This window comes from Epinephelus lanceolatus, chromosome 17, assembly GCF_041903045.1.
Source record: "Epinephelus lanceolatus isolate andai-2023 chromosome 17, ASM4190304v1, whole genome shotgun sequence".
Taxonomy (NCBI): domain Eukaryota; kingdom Metazoa; phylum Chordata; class Actinopteri; order Perciformes; family Serranidae; genus Epinephelus; species Epinephelus lanceolatus.
The window spans coordinates 22,183,617-22,207,434 of NC_135750.1; the positions used below are offsets into that span (position 1 = coordinate 22,183,617).

Here is a 23,818-nt window from a genome sequence, read left to right on the forward strand (position 1 = left end):
AACATCTTCCTCTGGCGACTGAGCTGATGTGGCAGCAGCTCTGCAGCCTGTGGAGTCTCGTGAACAAAAGGCCTGGAGGTGTGCTAAGTATAAAGCCCTAAGAATGGACCTGCTCACCACAGACAGAGAGGAGACAGAGCCCAGAGTTCACACACACGTACACAAACACGCAGAAATGTAGCCACGGGGAAGAGGAAGGAGTTCAACCAAAGACTCCTTCCAGAGGATAAAGGGATGCGTCTAAAGCCTATAATTACATATGCACACACACAACTAAAAATCCAAAAATCTCTTTCCATCCATTACACCACACTTTTCCCAAGCAACTGGATCACATCTCGTTCAGAAAATATGAGGCTCTTCTTGAACCATTTTACCTCGCGACTCTTTGTGTTTCTGTGTGTGTCTTCTGCTCGCTCAGTTAAGGTAAACAGCCCGAGTCCAAGCCCCGCAGAGCAGTGGTTGTTACAGCAGCGAATCAGCAGGAGGTGGGCAAAGTATGTGTGCAGTGGCATTTGTGTGACTGAATGTGTGTGTGTGAAGGCATAATTTGCCCTGCAGTTTGTTTGTTTGTTCTTTTTAAATCTTAGAATCAGAGACAGAGCCCGAGGCCACAGGATAGGGCTGAAACAACCATTTACTGTACGCGTGTGGGTTTGCTGGGCATGTGTGTCAGGCAACACGTGTGCATGTGTGGGTAGTTTGCTTCTTCCTGCTTATGAAGACGCTGGGAAGGGTTTCGATCCCCCTCTCCCCTTTCCTGCTCAAAGGGTGGAGAGGCTGTGTTTGGGTCTGCTTGGGTCACTTCCAACGCTGAGCTCCAGAGTCTCAAGTCCAGACCCTAACAGCTCATAACTAGAGATTACACACAGACAGTGTAGTCTTCCTGCTAAGCTCCTCACACACGACACTTCCACGTGATGATCCAGAGCAGATATTGTTGATCGAAACCCCAGATCTCGAACCGAACCGTAACGAGATGGACAGATGCACTGAGCGAGGGAAACACCTATTGCAGGGAGATTGCACTCTATTAAGCCTGTGATGAATGTGCTGGATTTTTCATCCTGATGGCTGCATTCATACTCCATGCTGCTCAACTGTACAGAGCCATTATGCACACACACGTCCACCGAGCATGTGTTCATACACACATAAGCAGGACAACCCAACTAGCACTATATGGGTTGTTATTCTTGGCCGAAATTGCAGCATTCCACAAGCCCCTGCCTGCAGATTCCAAAGGGTGAGTGTATGTGTGTGTGTGTGTGTGTGTGTGTGTTTGCGCGTGTGTGTGAGGACATGAGGGCAGCCTTTTGCTCCCGTGTGTGTCAGTTCCAATCTGGACCAGGCAAAGCCAGCCGTCACAGAGGCAAACTGTCGGCAGCGGCACAGAGAGGAGGAGGAGGAGGAGGAGGAGGAGGAGGAGAAGGAGGAGGAGGAGGAGGAGGAGGCCTCCTTCAACAGCTCCGCGAGTGAAATCCCTGTGTGTGTATACTCATGACGGATCTAGACCACACTGTGATGTCTTATTCATGCCGTATCAATTCATAATGATCAGGCCAGTCCCCAATGTGAAGACGCACACACACACACACACACACATAAACTCAAACACACACACACACGTGCATGATTGGGACGGTCATCGCAAAAGAACTTGTGTGCGTGCATGCATGTTTGCTTGCACGAATATTTAGAGCATCAGAGCTGGTATGGGTGAGTATGTAGAGCAGTGTGTACCAGACGCTGGACACACACACACACACACACACACACACAAACTGCACTGATGTCCCAGCGCTTTAGTGTGAATATTTAACAAGCCTCAATCCATCTGTTCAATTATTCATGAGGAAGGACACAGAATCGTTAGTAAATATAAACACCGCTGCTTCTCTCCTGCTTTCGCCACATCTTTGCTCCCGTCTTTTGCACCTCTGACCGTCTCGTTCTCTCGTTCTTCTTCTTCTTCTGTCTGTTTCTTTTTTTTTTCTTTCTCTCTCGATCCCCTTGTGCTGCGGTTGTGAATATTTCAGATGGCGGAGTGGTTTTTAAATTACCCCCTTTTGGCTTCCGCTCTCCTCACATGGTTTGGTCTGCATTTCTCTCTCACACACGGTCCGACTCGTAAAGAAAACAGCGACAAGCCATAAAAGCCACTTTTACCAGCTGACAAGGACAGGGGCAGGAAGAGGGGCAGGGGCAAGGAGTTAAGGCCTGCCTGGTATTTTTCGGTTGGTCAGGTCAGGTATTTCATACTCCTGCAAAAACTCTAGCCCGACTTCCAGAAAGTTAGTCAGTTCACCCAAATTAGGAAACGCTGTATATAGCCATACGAATGGTTTTGGTTTTATTTACTCAGGTTTTGATATATCTGTCTCTGAGTTCTTGCCCAGTACACTGGTTTTTAATGGTGTTTCATGCATTGCAAAATTCCATTTTACGAATTCAGCAACCGCATCTCTTTCCAAAATTCAGTGTCCTAGTTACTCTGCATAATTCGCAGACATCAATATAAACAATTTCCACTTCTTCCAAAGAAAAGACATGTTGCTGTTACATTATTTTTATATTTGCACCTGTGGTGCCTCGTGACAAGAGGAAAACCACCTTACAGCGTCATGTTATTTTATACTACTTGGCTACTTATCTCTACTCCCTTTTGTTCAGTTGAAACTTAAGTGGTAAAACACGGCTTACAAAACTTCTATAAAGAAAACCGCTGCATTTTCTGGATGGGAATGAACCTTGTGTGTGCATAATGTGTCACTGCAGCCTGTGCAGCAGTCTGTTGTCCATACTGGGATCTCGTCCCAGGTGAGTGGAGTACAACAGCAAGTTGGGCCACCCCACGCAACCATAGTTCCACCGTGGATCCAGCCCGGACAGCTGAGGCAGCGAGGCCTATGGCTGTATCAGCAGAGCAGAGCTCTCCATCTGCATCTCGGCTGCGTCCTGCCGCTGTCGCACCCCTCAGTTCAAATACATTACATTACAATACTATACAATGCAATGCGATTTGATGCAATACGATATACTTTATTGTCCCTGTAGGGAAATTTGTCTTAGACTCAGGACATTTGAACCATTAGCTGAATAAAAAAAAAAAAAAAAAAAAAAAAAGGAAACAAAAATCTGAAAAAAGGAAATTTGTACTTGAAAAAACCTATAGAAAATTTTTTTGTGACGTGTTTAAATATAGTTTGCAATGGGCATATTAAAATTTCTTTTCTGATATGCTACAGTTTGAATATCTAATTTGTCACACTCACTAACAACACAGCGGGAGAGAAGAAATTTGGAGACTATTCCACTGGAGCATCATTTTACATGTTTTGGCCAATATGAGATGAATGAAAAAAAATCATAACTTTGGGTGAACTGACCCTTTAAAAAGACACTTTCTCTGATGCAATCAGGTATTTTGTTTTCATTTTGTCTAAAGTGAACTTTACTCACTAAAGTCTCTGCTGGCAGTGTTTACTTAGTGTCAGACAAACCGCAGTCAAGAAATCAGGATGTCTGCCATGGATGGCACAGAAACCTCCTGATGAAGAGGGGTTGCCATGGGGACTGCTGCCAAGCGGGGGCCCAAGCGGTCCTCTGAGGGAGAGGGAGAGAGAGACCTAGCACGTCGAGGCAGGTCATTCATAAGCAGAGACAAAGAGAAGGAAACGACAAGACCAGCTTGGACCATTAACAGCCTGCCAGACACACATGCATGAGACACACACACACGCAGCGCACTTAAAAACAGTCACAAGGGGAAAAAAAACACATTCACATCAGTCTTTCAGCCAGTCATACACAAAAAGTCAAAAGTTGAAAGAGTTAATTTCCTGGCTTTGTGGCACAAAAAGTCCTGGAACACCACAGTGAGTTTACAAGCCAATCAATCTGCAGCATATGAAAAGGGGAAAATACTGTATGTTGAATGGTAACAGTCCAAAACAAGTGGGAATACTGAGACTGCGAGTTGATTTATAGGTTTAATGATAGTGCACATTATTTATTCTACATCTCCTTCCCCCAAACAATTCTTTCTTCTCACAGTGAGCTACCGTTCCCTAAGCATCAAGCGATCAACAAACAGAAAACACAGCATCCCTCCAACACAAACACAGAGCAGGCAGCTCCGCATCAACACATAGTTGAAGCCGCTCTTTTATCTACAGTCAAAGCCATATAAAGAACGTAATCCCTCGTGTGTGCCTGCCATCCACACATTAGCACACAGAGATGTAATTATAGTGTTATTCTGTGTGTGTTTGTGTCTAATTAGTGTTATTTACATTTTCCCTCTCTTTCTCTCTCTTGTGAGTGCGCGTGTATGGATGTGTGTCACCCCGCCAGTATTTCAGCACGTGTTTAGGGTTTGTGTACGTATCAGCATACCCGTCGTCAAGCATTAACACGAAAATGAAAGATCTACGAGTTCCCCTCTCCAATCCTCTGCCAGGGTTTCCTCAGCTCCCCTGTAGAGCAGGTACCACCACACCCTTCCCTCCACCCTCCGCCTCCCTCATACCTCCCGGGGAGATACACAAGGGGAAACCTCTCTTAACCGTCCCCTCACCCCACCACGTGATACCGCACCATTAATGAAAGCAACACCCCTTCAAACAAGCCTGTGTTGTTACCCGCATTTGTTTGTGGCAGCAACAAGCAACACAGTAATCAAAAACCGCAAAGTACCCCTTCGCCTCCTCCTCCCCCAGCCCCCCCATCCTGAGCCCAAACCAGATGCTATTCCCCGGGGCCAGCTATCAGGCTAACTGCTCTGCACTCCTCCAACTCCGCTCACCTATCCCTCTCTTTTTTCCCCCCCTCCATCCCGCGGTCCTTCCTTCCTCCTGCTCTCCCACTGCGAAAAGACACTAATTACAGACATGGATGAGTAGATTACAGATCTGAAGTGCAGTGGAAGTGGGATGAGGAGAAGTCAGGGGTGGTGGGCTGGGGGCAACAGGTCGTTAACAGTGATGAATGCAACTCTATTTTCACTGTTATTGTTCACTGATGTTCTGCGCAGCACCTCTCACCGCCGCACCGCCGTTCCTGTGCCTTTCTCGTCTATGCCATCCATCACAGGCAGCATTAACTAACTCTAACTATCTCTAATCATCTCTAATCAATTCCAATTATCTCTCCTCTGCCCCTCATGCATCAGTGTCTCTGGTATCTCTCAGGCAGCGGAAGGGACAGAGGAGCGGGGGTGTAGATAAAGAGGTAGGCTCTCGGAGTATGTGGCGCTGTAAAATATGAGCACTACCTCAAATCTCTGAAACAAGAACACTGTTTGTTTTCAGCCAACTAATGTTTGAGCTTTTGCAGAATTATTGCAAAGATAAAAATGTTATTATTTCCAAACACGATTCTTTTTCCATTGGTAGGTTTTACCAGCCATTTTTCAATATCTGTGTTCCAGCAAGAACACATGAATTCTTTCTCCATCTTCCCTTTGTAGTTTAACCTCATTACCCCGTTAGCTTAATGACTACATGGGAGTCGAGTGTGTAAAAACTCCCCACAAATCAGCGGTCCTCTGCTCATTTAACTAACAGCCTTTTATTAACCCGGCTAGCTTTTCCTCAAAAGTTTAATGAGAGCAACGATCTCATCTGCTATCCCTCCCTCCTCCATCCCCTACGTCCTTCTTTCTGTTTGTCCTCTCAGCAGGATGTCTAAGACAAACAGCCACTTTGTTACACAAAGCTTTTCCTCAAACCCTCTCTCCAGACTGAGCAGAAAGAGAGGAAAAGAGGGGAGTCAAAAGAGACGCAGAGGAAGAGTGTAAAAAGTATAGAAAAAGGGAAGGGGTGCAATTAATCCTGCGTCCAAGAGAAGAGAAACCATCTGGGTTAGTGCTCCACCTGAGGGCAGCGGGCTTTCACATTAACCTCTCTTGTTAGGATCATAAAGGCAGACCCTAACAAGCCCCGGTGAGCACTTTGAGCAAGTGCAAAGACACACACACACACACACACACACACACACACACACACACAACCATAGACTCTCTTTCTCTCTGTCTCTCTCTCTCGGTCATCCTCAGACACACACACACACACACACACACACACACACACACAAATACGCACATGAAATAGTGCAAAAGTCTTCCTCTGGGACTTGAGAACCTTTTAAGTCCATTAAAAGCTGCTGGCAGGAGCGAGACAAGGCTGTAACCTAACCGCATCAGACTGGAACCAGAACCCACGGTGTGGCCCAGACACACCGCTCAGGAGTTAAGAAACACATTAGGAAAAACCTTTGTCTTCTACTGCTGTGCCTGATCCCACGCTACCAGACCTAATTTTTAACAAGCACTAGAAGTCCCTCATAAAGCAGCAACTGTCAGTCAAACACAGGCACCATGAAGATTGCATTATTTTCGATTCCACGGCCCTGGATTGTACATTTGTTTTAACTGCTAAAGAATGTACGGTACTTCCACACCTGAAAAGCTTCAAGGTCCATTACAGTTCTCTTTTATCCAGCCAAGGATAAAGAACAAATGAGTGTATACACAGACACATAGCGAATCGATTAAGCAATGTTAAACAAAGTCTCATTCTCCAGAATGTGGCAGAAAAGCCAGCGCTAGGTTTAGAATAATGAGCGTGAAGTTAGATTGGATGAAACAGGGGAGCTGTGTTAGCACAATCCTCTGGCTGTTGGCAGAGCCCGCTGCTCCAGATGGACTAATCACGCTTGTTCAAGGCCATCCGCTGGTCTGGAAGGCCTCGGTCTGCTCTGTGTCTGTTCCAGCTCGACAGACAACCCACTGCTGCTCAGTGTAAGCGAGCCACAAGCAGGCCAGCCTTGCCCCCTAAGGATGAGGCTTTGCCCTGAAGCCCTACAGGTTGCTTTTGTCATAATGATAGGTGACGTGAGGAGATAGTTGCGAGGAAGTGACAGATAGATTCAAGATGGTGTTAAACATCAAACGCAAGATAAACAGATGGAGGGCTGAGGCCGGGATCATGGGTTAGTAGTACCACAATGTGGATTGAAGGGAGGGAAATGATTTTTCCATGTCCCACTGTTTCATTATTCCCAGATGCTCCAGGTAATCTGAACTGAAATAATGGGAGCTGGAATGATCGGCTAGCAACAGGGACACTGATTATCTCAAAAAAAAGAAGAAGAAAAAAAAAAGAAACACTGAGCCTTGTTGCAGATGGGAATAAAAATTTAGCTCTACTGTGGGATCGTCTCACTGTATGGGGTGCACAAGCGTAAGGATGTGTGGGTGTGAGACAGTACAGGATTGGCCTTAACAAGTGGAAACCGAATGAAAACTGCAATGACACATCTCATTCATACAACGGAGTACACTGGCACGGGGAGCTTTGGGGACTTCTCCTGTGACATAAACGACCTCATTAGGTAACGCAGACGTCCTTTCACCTTGAACTGAGTTCAAAGTCTTAGTTCTGGTCCCAGTGTCACACCAACTCCCTGTCACCAGTGGATTCTCTAGAAGACAGACTAGCACATAGAAACTGCAGATGACTTGGCATGAAGGCTTAACGATGTGCAAAGAACTCAGATTTCCACTCATCCAGTTCATCTTGCCTTGTAGACGGTAAGTACAGTGGAAATCACACTGTACACTTTACACACTTCACCTAATAAGTCAGAATGTTGATGAGACCTGACGGCATTCCAGCGAAGTGCAACTGAAGCTTAATTGTTCTTTAATTGTGTTTAAACCACACCGAAGCCAACATTCATTTGATTTATTCCAACCATGCTGAGCAGTATATTGTTGAACGATCTCTGAGCAACACTGGTGGCTTGCATAATAAAGGAAAGACAAAGAGAGATGGAGTGTGCACTGACAGAGAAGAGAAAGTGTGTGCTCAATTGAAATATGAAAAGTGAATGTACTTACAGTCGAGACAGGGCAGGGTTCTTCTGAAACAGCAACTCAGGAAGCTGCTGCAGTTGATTACGGTTCAGCCGCCTGCGGCAGGGAAAACATATGATCAACCGGTGAATTTGTGTGTGTGTGTGTCTATGCATGCGTGCCCTTGTGTAGGCTGTGAATAATTTCTGCTAGCTGCCGTAGAATCGGCTTAGCCACAGGCTATTGTGTTTCAGTGCGCTCTGAATGTCACATAAATATCCAACTGAAAGTTCAGGGGAATTAAACTTCTAGTCAGAGACAGCGCCGTAAATTATCTCTGCACAGTTAAATTACGATGCTGCGCCTTGTAGAACTCAGTGCTCTGCTGACTTTCCCAGAGAAACGGAACAGCAACCTTCCCGTTTAAACAAGTGAATTACATCCACCAGTTATCTGAGCATGAACAGATTTTATCTGGGGTGAACTATCAAAACAAGATGTTTCTAAATAACATTAAGAGAAATGGATGAGACCATTCAAGCCCAAGGAAGCACTGACAGGAATGGTGGTTGGCAAGAGACTCCATGTCAAACAAGTAACGTCCAGGACTGGCAGGCTTTATGCAAATACAACAATTAAGTCAATGAGGAACAGACTGTTGCTAATCTGTTGGAAACCACAACTCTCTTCTCCCTGAATGGCCCATTGGAGGCACATGGGAGTGAATGCAGCGGCTGTGGCACTGAGAGGCTGCAAATCTGAAAGGCGGGCCGCTGCCATTCCTTCAGACACATTCAGACAGATGTTGGGACCCGTGCCACTCACTGTATACACTGAGAAGAGTGCTTGGCCAGCTGAGGTGGAGATTTAGTGCGTAATGGGCATTAATGGTCTGCTGCCGCTCCGTTCACAGTGAACTGTACCTGCTGGTGGGTTAGTGGCTTTTAAACATTAGAGAAACGAGCCGCTTAATTTCCACATTGGTCTGGCACATGAATATGTCTACCCAATGTTTGGGATCAGTTGAATGTGGAGGAGGAGGGGAGGCGGCGAGCTGTACATGGCCCCTGAGTTTGGTAATGTAAATTGTTAATGTGGGTTTCAGATTGGGGGAAAGTCTTTCATAAGTTAACCGCTGTGTGTGCATGACGGCATGTGTCCATAAAGTCATCTGCTGCGCAGGTTTCCATGTGGGTAGCACTATTGATTTGCTAATGAGCTGGTTGAGGTGTGGTCGGCTGTGTTTGTCTGTGTGTTTTCCCAGCAGCTTTACAAGCTGTCGAGGAGTCCTGGTGCTGTCCAGATGAGCCAGGGTCTGCGGTGGGGGAGGCCTCTTAAGCCCACATATCCCACTGAGGGCATTCCTGTCAGGCAGAGCTAATAAAAAAATACTCCCAGCCCACGCTGTACCCTCTCAGCACCATCCGACCACAATGCAATGGCAGGGAAGTGCCTCACACTTGATACACCATTTACAGTCGGCTCCTCCTGTTAGTCTCATTACACTCAGCTAATACAAGGACTGAGTACAGATCAGTAATACGGTGTGTCATTTGAAGTTCAAGTTTAGAAAAGAAATAAAAATGTGTTATTTCTGGTCAGGCTATCTTCAGACAACCCTGGGTGGTACTCACAGTCTCTCCAGCTCCTTCATGTCATCGAAAGCCCCACGCTCGATCACAGTAATCTGATTCTCCATCAGCTGCCTGCAGAGAGAGGACAGAAAGAGAGCCTCAGAGACGACGTGATACAGTGTGTCTTTGACTTTTTTACGAGTCTGTGAAAGGTCACTCAGGCTTTAACAAAGTAAAGGGGGCTTTGGGGTTTGGGTGGCGGGCCTTCTTGCAGTATGTATATTCAAGCTGGGTGCACTATATTCAACACATTCACACACACACTCACACTCACACACACACACACACACACACACACACACACACACACACACACAAAGGGCAGTGGTGTGGACTGAGGGCACAGTGTGGAATCTTGGCAAAAGAAGCAGGTATAGCAGCCAGGAAAGTTTCTAAGGTGGCTCAGAAAGTGTGGGTCCGGGCTCTGGTGTGGTCCACTGGGTGTAGCGGCTGGGTGGAGACGAGACGAAAGGTAGGTAGGGGGTCAGAAAGTGTGAGAGGGGAAACTGAGGTGGGCTCCAAGGTTTTTACAACTGGCACAATCAAGGGAAAGTAGGCTGTGTATATATGTGTGTGTGTGTGTGTGTGTGTGTGTGTGTGAGTGTGTGTGTGTGTGTGTGTGTGTGCTTGTTGGATAGCATAGTTGGAGTATCACAGTTGCAGGCAGTGCATCAAGGCTATTAGTCATACACAAACAAACACAGATCAGATGCACACAAACATACAGTACGAGCACACAAGCAGGAACACATCCTTTCCTCACCTACACTGCCAAAGCTAATGCACCAAAAAAGAGGCTCGGATGGTTTTGGAAGTGTTACAATAACACAAGGCCAGGAAGGAGAGAAAAGCGTCCAGCAGCCTTAGAAGCAACAAGAGCTTTCCTTCATTACGTATACAACTGTTCTGTGTTGAAGGCGACCTCTCATGTCTCCTGTGAGGCCACGCCGCGCTGCAACTCAGCAGTCTGGGCTTCCTCCCCATCGAATATAAATGCTAATCACTGTTCGCACTCCATAAACAGAGAGAGAAAAGTGCAATTCACCTCCGATCTCTTTCTCATGAATTTAGATGGAAGTGAAAAAAAATCGTGATGAGTACTTTTGAATTGAGAAAACTTCTTTTTACAGACAGTCTAAGGGCGTGTTGCCTTCAGTTTCTCTGATATCTTTCTTTCTACTTTTTCCCAGTTGTTCCTCTATTGTTCTGTGACTCCTCACACACACACACACACACACACACACACACACAAACAGACACACACAATGCTGATGTAGGCCAGCCAGAGCCAGACCAATGGCGGTAAATCAGCTGTGTTGATTTTAGACCAACAGGATGGATGGCAGCTGACTGTAAAGATAAACCTCTGTTCCTGTTTGGCTCCTTCTGAGGGTTGCCCAAGGGTCAGAGGTCAACCCGCTGTTAGTCTTTACACTGTTGCCACACAGAGGTCACCCCTCCCAGCACACAGAGACAGACTTCTTTCTGGTTGCACACACAGACATGGCTCACACCTACACCATGTTTATCATGCATCATGTATAGAGTTGGCTGACATTTCAGAAAGCAAGCAGCACGTATGTGTAGCACAGTGGTGGCTGCGAGGGTATCAGAAGCTTTACAGCAAGGGAACGGCTGTCCGTAGTACCCCTGCAAGGAGTTGTTTCCTTCTTACTTGCTGATGACAAGCTGACGACATGAAGGCATTTAACCTCAATGTCGGTGTAGAAGGTGGCGCAGAAAAGGGGGCATGCATAGGAAGATGAGAGGGGACAGGGAGCAGCGGGAAGAGGAGGGGAAGACAGGGGGATGGGCGGTTGACGATGAGGCTTGAAAATAGTCAGGCCTCGCTGGGTAGTGAGGAATTATGTGCAGCTCGTGTTACATTTAAAACATGTTCAGGTCTACACAGCTTCCCCTCAGGCAGTGTTTTTAACACCTAAGGCACTGCTCGCAAGTGTGTGCGCTCACATGCACACACATAGACACTTTTACAACTACTTTAATACCTGAAGTCACAAGTGCTGTTTAATTTCAACACAGAGGGAGTCAATGACTTCACCTGAATGTGTTAACAGTGTTGAGAGCCTATTTAGGATTGGCGCTTGTGTACACATTACATGTTGATGTGTGGGAACAGAGGGCAAGTGAGTGTGCGCGTGTCTAAGGGACAGTAAGTGCTACTACAACATACAGGATACAGTGAGAGAGAAGTCCATTACTTAGCTAGCTGCAGTCACACAGTGGCTTAATGTACTCTGGAGTAGGACTCTTGACAGAAGCATCTCCACTTCACTGGGTTTATGCTAATTTGAGCAGCAAGTCTGTAAAACTTGTGAGCTCCAAGGTTAGATCCAGCTCAGGTATGCATGAATAGATAAACTCAGACACGGACACGCACCGCAGATACACATACAAACATGTCGTCATCACACATGAACATGAAGGGAAGTACTTACAGAACTCGGATGTACTTGAGTCCAGCGAAGTCACTCTTGGTGATGCGTGTGAGGTTATTCCCATTCAGCTCCCTGCAAAGACACGCAAACATATATGAATAATTTATCTTTATTCTCCCTCTGAACCTGTTCAGCCTAATGACTAAAGGAGCAGACGATGGCACGGAGGCATCTTTGTCTACTAATACCTGAGTAAAAATCTTATCTGAAGTTTTGCAACACACACACACACACACGGTACACACACACACACACACACACATGCACACAGTGCCTCAAGCTGTTTGCTAAAGCATGCCACTGGTGTAATATATGCTGAGAGTGTCCTTAATTGCTGCTGTTTTTATGAATTGCAAATGACTTTAGATGTTAAATGTAACATATATTGACAGGTGGAATCAGAAAGGTTGTGTTAGAGGCAAGTTCACGCTCAGTTCCAATTCCTCCGAGAGATATTAAGAGGTCCTATTAAAATGGAAGCCACATTTGAGCTGCCTGTTTGTCTTTCTATTCAAGCCCTCTCCCACCAACACCCACAACCCCCCTCTCGCTCTGTCTGCCCTGTCCTTCTACTATTGGTGAGGATTAGTAAGAGCCAGCGGAGGGGATTTGGGTAGGGCCACAAGGCCAGAAAGCTAAGTGCTGTGGATATAATGGGAGCAGCCTCCCTGCTGAGAGCTGGCCATCACTGCAAAGGAAGGAAGAGACGAAATAGTTGAAAAGGAGAGGTTTTGAATTCATTGTTGGGTTCTTACAAGTTTACCATCATTTAATGGCTACGATACCAGCACCAATGCTAGTACACTTAAAATGACACAGACACCAATAGAGTACTTTAATTTAATACCATAATGTGGATAGGGTGGTGATGGTTTGGTGACATCTCGGCACACTGAACTGCTAAGTCTGTCAATACGCTGCACTCGACTTCACCACACCACAGACTGTATGGATTGTAGCTATTACTGCAGGAGTGTGAGCCCTGCGCCGGGGACAGTTGTTTGTCCACTTGGCCACCCACAGACATTAAGGGGCTGTACACATGCTGCGTTTTTTTGTGTGCTTAAATAAACTGCTTTCAATGAGGATGCATGGCAGGTTCGCTCAAACACAAAAGCGACACCATCGCAGTGTGCACGCATTCTTGAGCGCCTATTTTTCAGATTAACCAAGTTCAACTTTTGGAACGCAGGAGCGCGCAACGCATGTCATGTGACAAGGAACAACCAATCACAGTTGAAAAACATCTTTCCCTTCTTCCATAAGTGTCAGTCTGTGGTAAATATGGAAAAGCTGATCATTTTGGTGCAGAGCTGTCAAGAGCTTTTCATCTGTCCCATGGACGATATGCCCACATGCAATAGGCCTACACACAAACGGCACCAGGAAGAAGATCAGCTCTGCACTCAGTAAATAGGCTATGATACGGTACTTGTTTAGGTTGCTTAGCAACCTAAGACGCAACCTACAGCCGCACTCTTGAAAGTTGACTCAAAAAAAAACAAAACACAGCAGTGGTGCCCAGAGCCCGACCTTGCTTTTTCCAGGAGGTTAAGGACACAGCATGTGTATGGCCCTTAACAATGCTATCTGTTAGCATCATATGGTTTTAAACTGGTTCAACAACAAATTAAGCTGTTTCGGTGTGCATGAGTTTGTTGGGACTGTTTGTTTGCTTGTTGTTGGATGTTAGCTGCTGCTTTGTTAGTTTGTGCTAACCCCTGCAGACACTGAACTGACCGTTTGCCGAAGAGAACCACTCCAGAGACGGCTGCAACAGGAAGTATACTGATCTGATAGATGGGATGATCCTGGATCAGATCCCCGGTGCAAAAAGGATCAAAAGCAGGTATCGCTTGACTGGAGATGTTTCGGTACTACTTGGTACTGGGTAGTAAGTCTTTGCAAAATGTGATGTTGGAGCATGCTGAGCTTGACTGTGGCACCCTCATTGGTTCAGTCACCTCTGCTCATGTAAGAAAGGATTGTATTGTCCTTTGTTGTTGCGAAAGACTCTGGAAGATTCATATTTAAGCTCAGTAGCAGGTTGTATTCTCATGACAGAGGGAAAAAGAAGGCAAGCAAAGCATGCAAACCTTTCTCTGAGCTACTGCACTTTCTAAGCATTGTGGGTCCACCCTACACCCCCCCACCACCACACCCCACCCCACCCCAAAGCACAACCAAAAAACTGTTTCCAAATCTACGCCGAAAGCACTGGTCTCTCTCCTTCAGTCACTCTCTCCTTCTCTCGTCTAATGACCACTCCAGGGATTGTAGCGCTATGCAGTACCAAAGAGAACGGTCATTATAGACAGATGGTGTGTGTGTGTGTGTGTGTGTGTGTGTGTGTGTGTGCGTGCGTGTGTACACAGGTGCATCGACAGGCCAAGCGACAGGGCCACGGGAAATAAATAATGGACTGGGCTTCATTAGCCTGGGCTCCGATACACACACATGTGGTGCTCATTACAGGTGCTTACGCATACGGACACACACATACACCCACACACACACTTCTGGATTCCCAATGTCTTATCTTCAGGGTGGTCATTGCTGATGACACCCGGAGGATATTAAAAAGGAGAGAGATAGAGGAGGAGAAAGGGGGGAAAGATGGTTGAAGTGAGGGGTGGCAGGGGGGAATATGCGGAAAAATGACTCACACGTAAACAAGTGAAACCACACTTTTCTCCTCCAGCACTGAGGTCTTGCTTTATCCTGTAACAAGAGACACGCCATAGTTTCTGCACGTACTGCGGAGTTGACTAATCAAATCCGTTATGCAACATATCAAAGTGTTTTGTTAGCTGAGGTCTGGTAACTGAACTAAATTTACGATGATGGATTATCCTGCTGAAAGAATCCATCTTAAAACCATATTGGCCGTGCACCTGTTCAGCAATGCTGTGACATTTAGGCGATGCTCAAATGCCACCAGCAGCCTATGATGTTTTAGTGAGTCAGGATCCACACTTTTTATGGCAAAGTCTGACCTTTTCAACTGGCAACAGAAACCATGCAATGTTTTCAAGTCCTTGAAATTGCCCCGCTCATAATCAGTTCCTTGAAAATTGCCCCGGTAATAACGTTCCCACAGTAGCTCATCTGCGACAGCGATTGATGACTTGTGTGTGTTGACATGACCTTCTGCAGTCAACTGTTATACTGCACTGTAAGAGCACATTTATGAAATCCACTGTCCCGAGCATTTTGCATAAAAGGGAAACATTCCTATTGAGGTGGACACTGGGCTTCATGATAAGAGCACATGGCCCATATATAGTGTTAAAGCTCCTGGTGTTTGACCCATTTGATGATGTCTGCTGACCCATGGGAGTATTCTGTCTCTGGGGAATCTCGCCAAGTTACTCCCCTGTCTGTGAGGATGCACTGTTGCTCCGGCTGATGGAAAGAAGCTGGGATTCACATCAGCTTTAGACCGGCAAGTAATTTTTGCTTGGGCACGTACACACACAGTAGCAGTGTATACATGGTCACTGAACTTTGGTGCTCAGTTCTGCATGGATCAACAAATCTTGGTGAACCCACAACTTAAATACAGAAAAGTATGAGAACAGTGACTCTAGACATGCATTAAGTCTGGACTCGCTTGTCTCTGTGTTGATTTCACTTCTAAATAAGTTCACTGTATGCCAAAGTAATATCTGGTGTCAATGCCTCAAAGGAAAATCTGCTGTTTATTAGCTATATCAGCCACTTTCTTTGTTTTACAATCAAAGGAGGCCAAGCAATGGCTTTTGGCACAGCAGCAAAGGCACGTTCACTCCTTTCATAGACAGATGTTTTGTCGTGCTGACTTTCTGTGGGTTTTCACATTACACTACTGCAGTATTACTTTAGAGGCCGAAATTATTAGGTATCATTCCCAGTTCCTACAGCGAAGCATTTCCACCTCCAACTGCTTCAGTCAAATCCATTCCATCCTCTGGAAACTCTGCAAGGACTCCCAGTGCTGACACACTTCCTGGAGAGCAAGTGGATTTATGACATCACTATCTAATCCCCCTTCATCTTCCGTCTCAAGCTGATTGATGCCTGGGAGTACTTCCTGGTGCACCTTCCCTCGGGTGGACACGCGGCAGCTATGCTCCACAGCTCCACATCTCTATAATTCAAAGGGGCTCAGAGCGCTGCTGCTACAATGCTGAAAAACTCATTATGTTTATTTCTGCCAGCTGCTGGGGTCCCTCCGCTGAGGGGGACCTGGTTCGAATTGAGCAACATTACATGAAATGAAACCCCAAGACTAGAGGGAGGATAAGCAAACAGAGCGGCTCACTAAGGCCTGCGTACAGACACGCTCACGCAGATACAAATATCCACATGTGCTCTGTTTCTTACACACATACACAAAGACCATATAAATATACTGATTCGGGGAATGAGCACAAGCACACCTACTGGCATGTACACAAACAGTGCCTGTGGGAAAGGCAATTGTGTTCTGTTCGGAGCTGGCCGGAGCAAAAGAACATAATGATCACGAGAGAAACTACTGTGGGCTGTACGGCTTTTCAACAGTGTTATCAATTTTGCTGAAACACTGCAGAGCTGAAATGAATATAGACGCAGCGGGACATTATGGACTAGCAAAGAAGTCAAAAATGATCAGTCCATGTTTTAACGGAGCAGTGTGTAGGATTTAGTAGCATCTTGCTGTAGGGATTGCAGATTGCTACCAGTTAAATGTGCATGAACTGGCAGTTAGGATTCCTTCACTGTTCATTGTTCGGGAGGTTTTAACTGGGGCTGGAACTATCCACAGAGGTCTCTTCCTCTCCAAAACAAACGAGCCAGGTGATTAAAACCAGTAAAAACACTGAATAAAGCAGTTTCACATTACAAAGTAGTGTTTCTCCGACGCTGTTTGGCTAGTCGCAGACAGGCAGCTAGACCAGCACCTGCTAATGTGTGCTCACCTTTTATCTTTGATAACTTAAGATCTGGAAGTTCAGGAAGTTTTTAAAGTGAGCCGAATTATCCGCAGAGGTCTCTTCCTCTCCAAAACAAATGGACTGGGTGATCTAAATCAGTAGACGCACTGAATAAAGCAGTTTCAAATTAAAAATCAGTGTTTTGCCAATGCTTTTCAGCTCATTGATGAGGGGCTACTAACTACGGTGGCCAAAGCAAAAACATGAACGGACCTATCCAGAGCTAGAGTTTGGTTTGTCTGTTCTGGGCTACTGTAGAAACATGGCAGAGCAATGTGGGGGACTCCATGGGAGAGGACCTGCTCCCTGTGTAAATATAAACAGCTCATTTAAAGGTAACGAAAACACAATGATCCTTATTTTCATGTGATTATATGCTAATATATTCCCCTAAATCCGACACACTGGGCATTTAATTGATGAGTTAAACTGTTGCCACACTTTGGACTCATGGGGGAGCCTTACAGTCACTTCTGGGGTTAGATGTGACCCACAAGGCTGAGTCACTGTTCGTATCAAGCTTCAGTTTAATATGCTTACGCTTGCAGCCACAAAACAGCAATCCAAAACTTAACTCGCAAGCTGTGGCAGAAAAAGTAGGCATCACGAGACACAGTGTAGCCAGGGTTGCAAACATAGCTAGCAGGCTAACAGGAGCATTTCACAAGTTGAAAATAGTACACCTTTTATCAAAGACGTAATTCCCTGTCTCAACACTCGCACATACTCATACAGTTATACCAGCAAGGACAAACTAAAACAGCAACATGATAATCCTTCATCTAGCGGTCAAGACTTCAGACTGAACTCCACACAAGGCCAACAAGTCAGGATTTGCTGGACGTAAATGCACGTCTCACCTATCCTCTTTAAAATTACACTTAATAACTTATCAAGGTGCTTATTTTTTGCAGTGTAGTCATTCTGTATCGCTGCTGCGAGCGCCACAGGACCATTTGTCCCGAACAGCTTTAGCCTGGCAGGGAAGACAGAAGCCAGCTGATTGAGGATTGGTGGCACAGTGCCGTCCAAACTCCTCACTGTGGAGACAATCTGATGATCAGGAGCCCGAGGTCCTGTACAGACCTGTGCGTGGATGCTCATTAACCACCATCACACACTGATAATGCTATTTGACCGGACCAGTAAGTGCTCTCCCTAATGAACAAACTGAACAGGTTGAGAAGATGCGGAAGAGTGAAGCATTCCTCCTCCTCCAGACTCTACGACATATGGACGTGACAGCCGTGAAACACGCAGGAGGAGAGAGGAAAAAAAAGACAGAGTCACTGAGAGACAGATAGAAGACAGAGCTGCTCTGACAGCGTTGTTAGCTGCCTGAAAGCAACGGTGTGGAGCAGGGTGGTGGAGTGTTGCGAGTAGCTGCGGAGCTGTGAGGAGCTGACGGGCTGTCTGGGAAACGTCAGTGTAGAAATGAGGCCTGGTAGACTACGAGGAGAAAGTGACCTACATACTAGTTGGTCCAACGGGCTACGGAACCAGGCAGTACCATCTGGGCTCACAACAACCTCCTATGTGAAAATAGAGAGACTGAGAGAGTGAAAGAAAGAGAGAGAGAGAGAAAGCAGACCACCGTGACCAAAATAACACACTCTTAAACGCAACTGGAACACTTCTGTCCACACTAAGAGGTCAGATTTCTGCTCAGCTTGAACAAAACATTCCCTCTCCATTGAAATGTGGCTTTCAGACGAGCAGTTAAAGCCCTCCACTGTACATTTTTAGTGTGTGTGCGTCAGCAAGCGTCCCAGTGTGCGTGTGTGTGTGTGAGCGCAAAGACGTCTGAGAGTGTTTTCCCGGCTTCTGGGCTCCTCAAGGGCTATTTACAGTTTTCATTCTGCTCAGTCAGGTCTCGGGAGCAAGATTACAGATAGGAAAGGTAAACATCAAGCATCAAGTAGATCCTACACATGTTTTGCACACACACACACACACACACACACACACACACACACACACACACACACACACCTTCTCAGAGCCTTGACCCACGCTGGGTCTCCTGCATCTTGCAGAGCCTCTCTCATCCTTAAAACAGCTACAGGTAAAAGTGATAGACCAAAACCCAGGCATCTGTCTTCTGCTGTTTTTACCTGGCCTTCACTCTACAACAACAACCTTGACAAGGAGACTCTGAGCTTTTTTCATGTAGCAGATGCTGCTGTAAGCAAAAACTCGACCAATAGCAGGAGAGACTATGAGATGAAATAAAAAAGGAGCATACAGCCACTTTCTGATCAAACACAGATAAGTTATGACACTCTCTCAGGCCGAAGTGAATCAATTAAACATCTGTTCCGATGTGTGTCGCTGCCGTGGGCTGGAAGAAGAACACACACAGGGTTGTAGTCGAAGCAGAGACTGAGGGGTCTTTCATGGTTTACAGTGTATCTGTAGTTTGTTTAGCGACAGACGCTGAGGTTCTGTTGTGGTTTTGAGTCCCGCATGAAGGCATTTAGGCTGTATGAATGTGTACTTTGACTGTAAAGTGTATCATGTGGACCAAACATCTGCTCCACCATATCTATTATGTTTCAGTTAGTCCACGCAGAAGATGTTTGCCTGACAGATGTGCGCTGAAGACTGGTAATTTGATGGATGCTGCATGTGCGCTCAAATCTCTCTGTTGATCCCTGAGAATAAAGAGTTGTTGTACGCACGGGCCTCTCCCCCCACTGAGCGTGCTGATATCTGCATTCCTCCATCTCTTTACGAAGATTAGCTCTTCTGCCAGCGGATAACCCCACCGCAAAAGCCGGGATGATAAGTCAATTAAGTGATGTACCAATCAAAAGAAAATGTATCTGCAGCTTTTGACGATCAAGTAATTGTTGTGGTCATATTTCAAGCAAAAATGGCAAACACTCACTGGTTGCAGCTGCTACAATGTGCTTGTCTCTGTCATGTAGAGTGGAGTTCAGACTGTTGGCCAAACAAACAAGACATCTGAAGACCGTGGACTCTTTCTGGACAGTTAATCAATTGATCTACATTTTGAGAGTGAAGAAAGACTTCAGCACAGCACATTAAAACACTCCAATATTGCACTTAACACAGCACTGATAAAATAAGTGTGCAGACTGATGCGGATCTCTTGCAGCCCTTGAATCTGGAATGCTGCCCATAATTTCCTCTCAAACTTGTATCACATCAAAAGCATCTTGACTAGCGTGAAATGTGGATTATGACGGCATATCTACAACGTCAGGAGAGTGTTCACTGATGTGCATTTTAACACACGTACACACACACTTCACTCTTCATCGCCAGCTTCTTCCTGTCTAGCCAGGAGGGTTAAAAGCAAAGATGGACTTCTGAGAGATGAAAGGTGATCTAGGTGGGTTCTCCAAATTCGATTTTCACAGTCTGCTGAGGTACAGCCACTCTTAGATAGGCGTGCAAAGCAATCACGCATGTACACTCACACATGCACATGCTCACACACACCACATATAAGCATGTCAGACACGCACAAGTAAGAAATCCCATTGATGGGGTCATTTCTTAGCTCTCGTGAGTGCAATCACATACTTCCATAAAGTAGCTGCGCTCATCAGGAGAGCGGGCCGGCGGGTGTGGGGTGAGTTTAGACACACAGCAGCCGGCTTTGATGCTCAGCAGGCTGTCATCACTCTGCTTAGACAAGCAACATGCTTACAGTACATGTATGGAGAATGTAAAAAGGTGACTAAATGCTTGGACCAACTGAAAAATAAAAACAGCACAGAGCGCCACAAGAGGAACTACTCTGGCCAACAATTGGAGATGTTTCAATGCCATTTTTCCTTCCCGATAGAAATTCTGATATCTGAACTTCAATGAATGCCACAGAATTTGCTTTATCCAGTGTAAAATGTTGCCAAATTGCTGATAGTAAACGCAACACTATTTACCGGACATAAATTCTTCCTTAGTTTCTTTGTTTTAAAGCAGCAAAGATGAATTGATTTCCAAAACACACTTGTCATTTTATCTAGTTTTAGATAAATTAAGTGGTTTCAGATCAGTGCATAGGCTTGCATACTTGTCGATACTCGATCCAGCATTTTAGGCAGTATTGGAGACGATCTGGTATCAGTATCTGAATCCCTCTACCTGTAATACCTATATTACCACATACTTTGTCTGGCAGAGCTCATAAAATACCGAGCCAAAAAGGAAGCTATAGAGATGGCGACCACCTCAGTATTCGGCACAGGAGAAAAGACCACAGCTGTATAGTACAGGCAGTAAATTGAAATGACTGAGTCCCAGGCCTGTAATTTCACAATCCTCCACTGAGCATAAACATTCTCCGAATGATCTTCATTCCAGGCATTATCACTCCTCACGGGTTTACCAGCTATGAGGATGGATATATTAGATTGTAAAAAAAAAAAAAGGACCTGAGTAAAATTCAGCCTGCCTTGGAGCTAAGACCTGTGTTGCCCTTTATAATAAATAACATAATCCTGTTTATTCATTCATTAGCTTTGTGCTGGAGTTACACGTCTCTTCACTCTCAGTGCTGTAATCCCTTCATTACCACCTCAGTTACTGTGCCAGCCTCGCCTTGGAGGATCTTCTCATCCTACTCTCGACCCCCACAGCTCCACCCCTCACCCTGCTTCTTTTGTCTTTTCCCATCTCGCTCTTTCCACTTTAGTCACATAGCCAGATTTGGCAGGTATTGGGGCAGGCTGTGTTCAGTCTTGTCAGGGTAAATTATGGATCAGGTGGCCGGTGAGCTGTCAGTTGTACCAGCAATGTGCCTGTGCCAAAAACACCGCAGGCATTCCCTGGCACACACAAACACACACCTCCCACCCCCCAAATACATAAACATGGTTATCAAAGCAAAGGGAGCCCCTAATCTTCAACCACCACAAAACCTCATGTGTTTTCATCTAACATTACTTATTCACTGCACGCATGCTCACATATGGAGGCACATGCACAAGTTTATGAACAAACACAAGTGAACATCAGATTTATATCGGCATGCACAAACACACACACATATGGTGTGCAGCCTCCTCCCCTGTTCTGGAGGAGTGCCGACGTGCCCCCAAATCTCAGTACAGGGTATTTTCTGGCACAGAAATCATCAATACACTGCCTTTTTGTAATTAGATGAAGGTGCACACTCACACACAGCTTCTCCTCCTCTGCAAATCAGCTCATTCACAGATGAGACACACACTTAAGCCAAACAGCAGGGCTGTTACAGAGTTAAAGCACGGAGAGAGAAGGGCTGCAGGTTTGGTCAATACCTGTCCATCTAAAAGCTTAACTAAGATCATTTACTGTCTGTTTAAAGTCACTTTAATCAGCTTACAGATTTGATTCCTCTCAGCATACCCTGATATCAGTGTGGATACTTTGTGCTATTTTGCCATAGCAGATGAATAAAGACAAGGAAGAGGAGAGACAAGAAAAGAGATGAAGAGAGAGGATGGATGCAGAGATGGAGCAGAGGGGGAGGGAGCAGCCGGTGGCCCGTATGAGGCAGGGTGTAATTTTAATACGTGGAGCTCACAGTCTCATTACAGGCTTCGGTCTGAGAAGCGCAGGGGTCAGACCTGATCCAAACCCACACTGACAAGTGCAAATGGGATTCTGCTGTCTGTCTCAACACCCTCCATACACACACCCCACCCCACAAACACACATGGACACTTTCTCTCAAAACCAACCCCCTCCTTCCCCTAACACACACACTCTATCTCCCAAAAGCATCACCCTGTGTACATTAGCGCAAACACACACATATGCATTCACAGAGATGTCTATAAACACACAGCAAAGCAGGCTGATGACGAGAAGTGCAACCTTTTCTACTTTGTTACCTTTTATAGTCTGCGTCTGCTTTCCATCCTAACACTGACACTACGCCGCCTCCTTCCATTAAAGTGAGGCAAGTACATTTTGCAACATTACAGATTTTAAATCTTTGTAATTCGAATACATTTCCAGAAGAAAAAAAAGCTTCTGTTAACATTTTTATTTGAAGGACGGGGCCTCCAACTTCTGGTACATTTCTATAAAAACTTGACTTTACTCATTACTCATCTTCGACCCCAGTAGCGCTTGCACAATTTCACTCACATAAACACACATTTTCCAAATGCATACACATAAATCTATCTATGCACATGGGACCCTATCATGTGAGGCAGGGTGGGCCGCGTTGACTTGCACAATCACCTTGATGAATCACCCTATGTACCGGCCTGCACAAGAGGATAGGCTCTATTGTTAAGTAGTGCCTCTCCATGGAGGCTGGCTATCTTCTACATGACCTACACACAAAGCTAACACATGCACCAACACACACACACAGCCAAAAAAAAAGGCAACGACCCAGGAATAAATTACACATGACCTTTATAAACATCATGTTTAAAATGCAGCATCCTGAGCGCACTAGATGTGCTTGAAAACACCCAGAGATGTTACAACGATAAAAATCCCTTGCTGTACATGACCTATGAATGCACAAACAACTTTTAACACAAAAATGCTCTTGAGTGGAGGGGCAGTATATTTCCAGTGTGAATGGCCATTCATGTAAAAGGAAACCACAAAATGACCATGTTTCCTCTCTGCTTCAATGTTGAACCAGCATGTGCACATAAGCAACCCGGAAACATGCAGACCGGCAGGCAACAAAAAAAAAAGGTGTTCTTAGAAATTAAATATGAAAAGCATAAAATATGCAGCTAGCTCCCACTATGCCAATGCTGCCTCTGACACAGGCTTTCTCTCCTCCGTTCCCACCGCATGTTTTATTCAGGACTGATATTCTAAAAGCTGAAATAGAACAATCTATTTCCCCTTGCACTCCTCACTTCTGATTTACTGATGAATATTTCAGAGGAATGTCAGAAAAGACAGAGAAACTCCACT

At 45.6% G+C, this 23,818-nt stretch overlaps 1 protein-coding gene across 6 annotated transcripts in view; it reads right to left on the reverse strand.

Annotated features, from left to right (window-relative positions):
• The window catches only part of slit1a (slit homolog 1a (Drosophila)), a 103,994-nt gene that overhangs the window by 78,695 nt on the left and 1,481 nt on the right, over positions 1-23,818 (reverse strand). For all 6 annotated transcript variants that reach the window (XM_033612966.2, XM_078176294.1, XM_033612965.2 and 3 more), the window contains exons 2-4: positions 11,952-12,023; positions 9,493-9,564; positions 7,904-7,975 (exon numbers count right to left, since the gene is read on the reverse strand). In XM_033612966.2, coding sequence (XP_033468857.1) covers positions 7,904-7,975; positions 9,493-9,564; positions 11,952-12,023 — 216 coding nt within the window. The remainder of the gene's footprint in view (positions 1-7,903; positions 7,976-9,492; positions 9,565-11,951; positions 12,024-23,818) is intronic.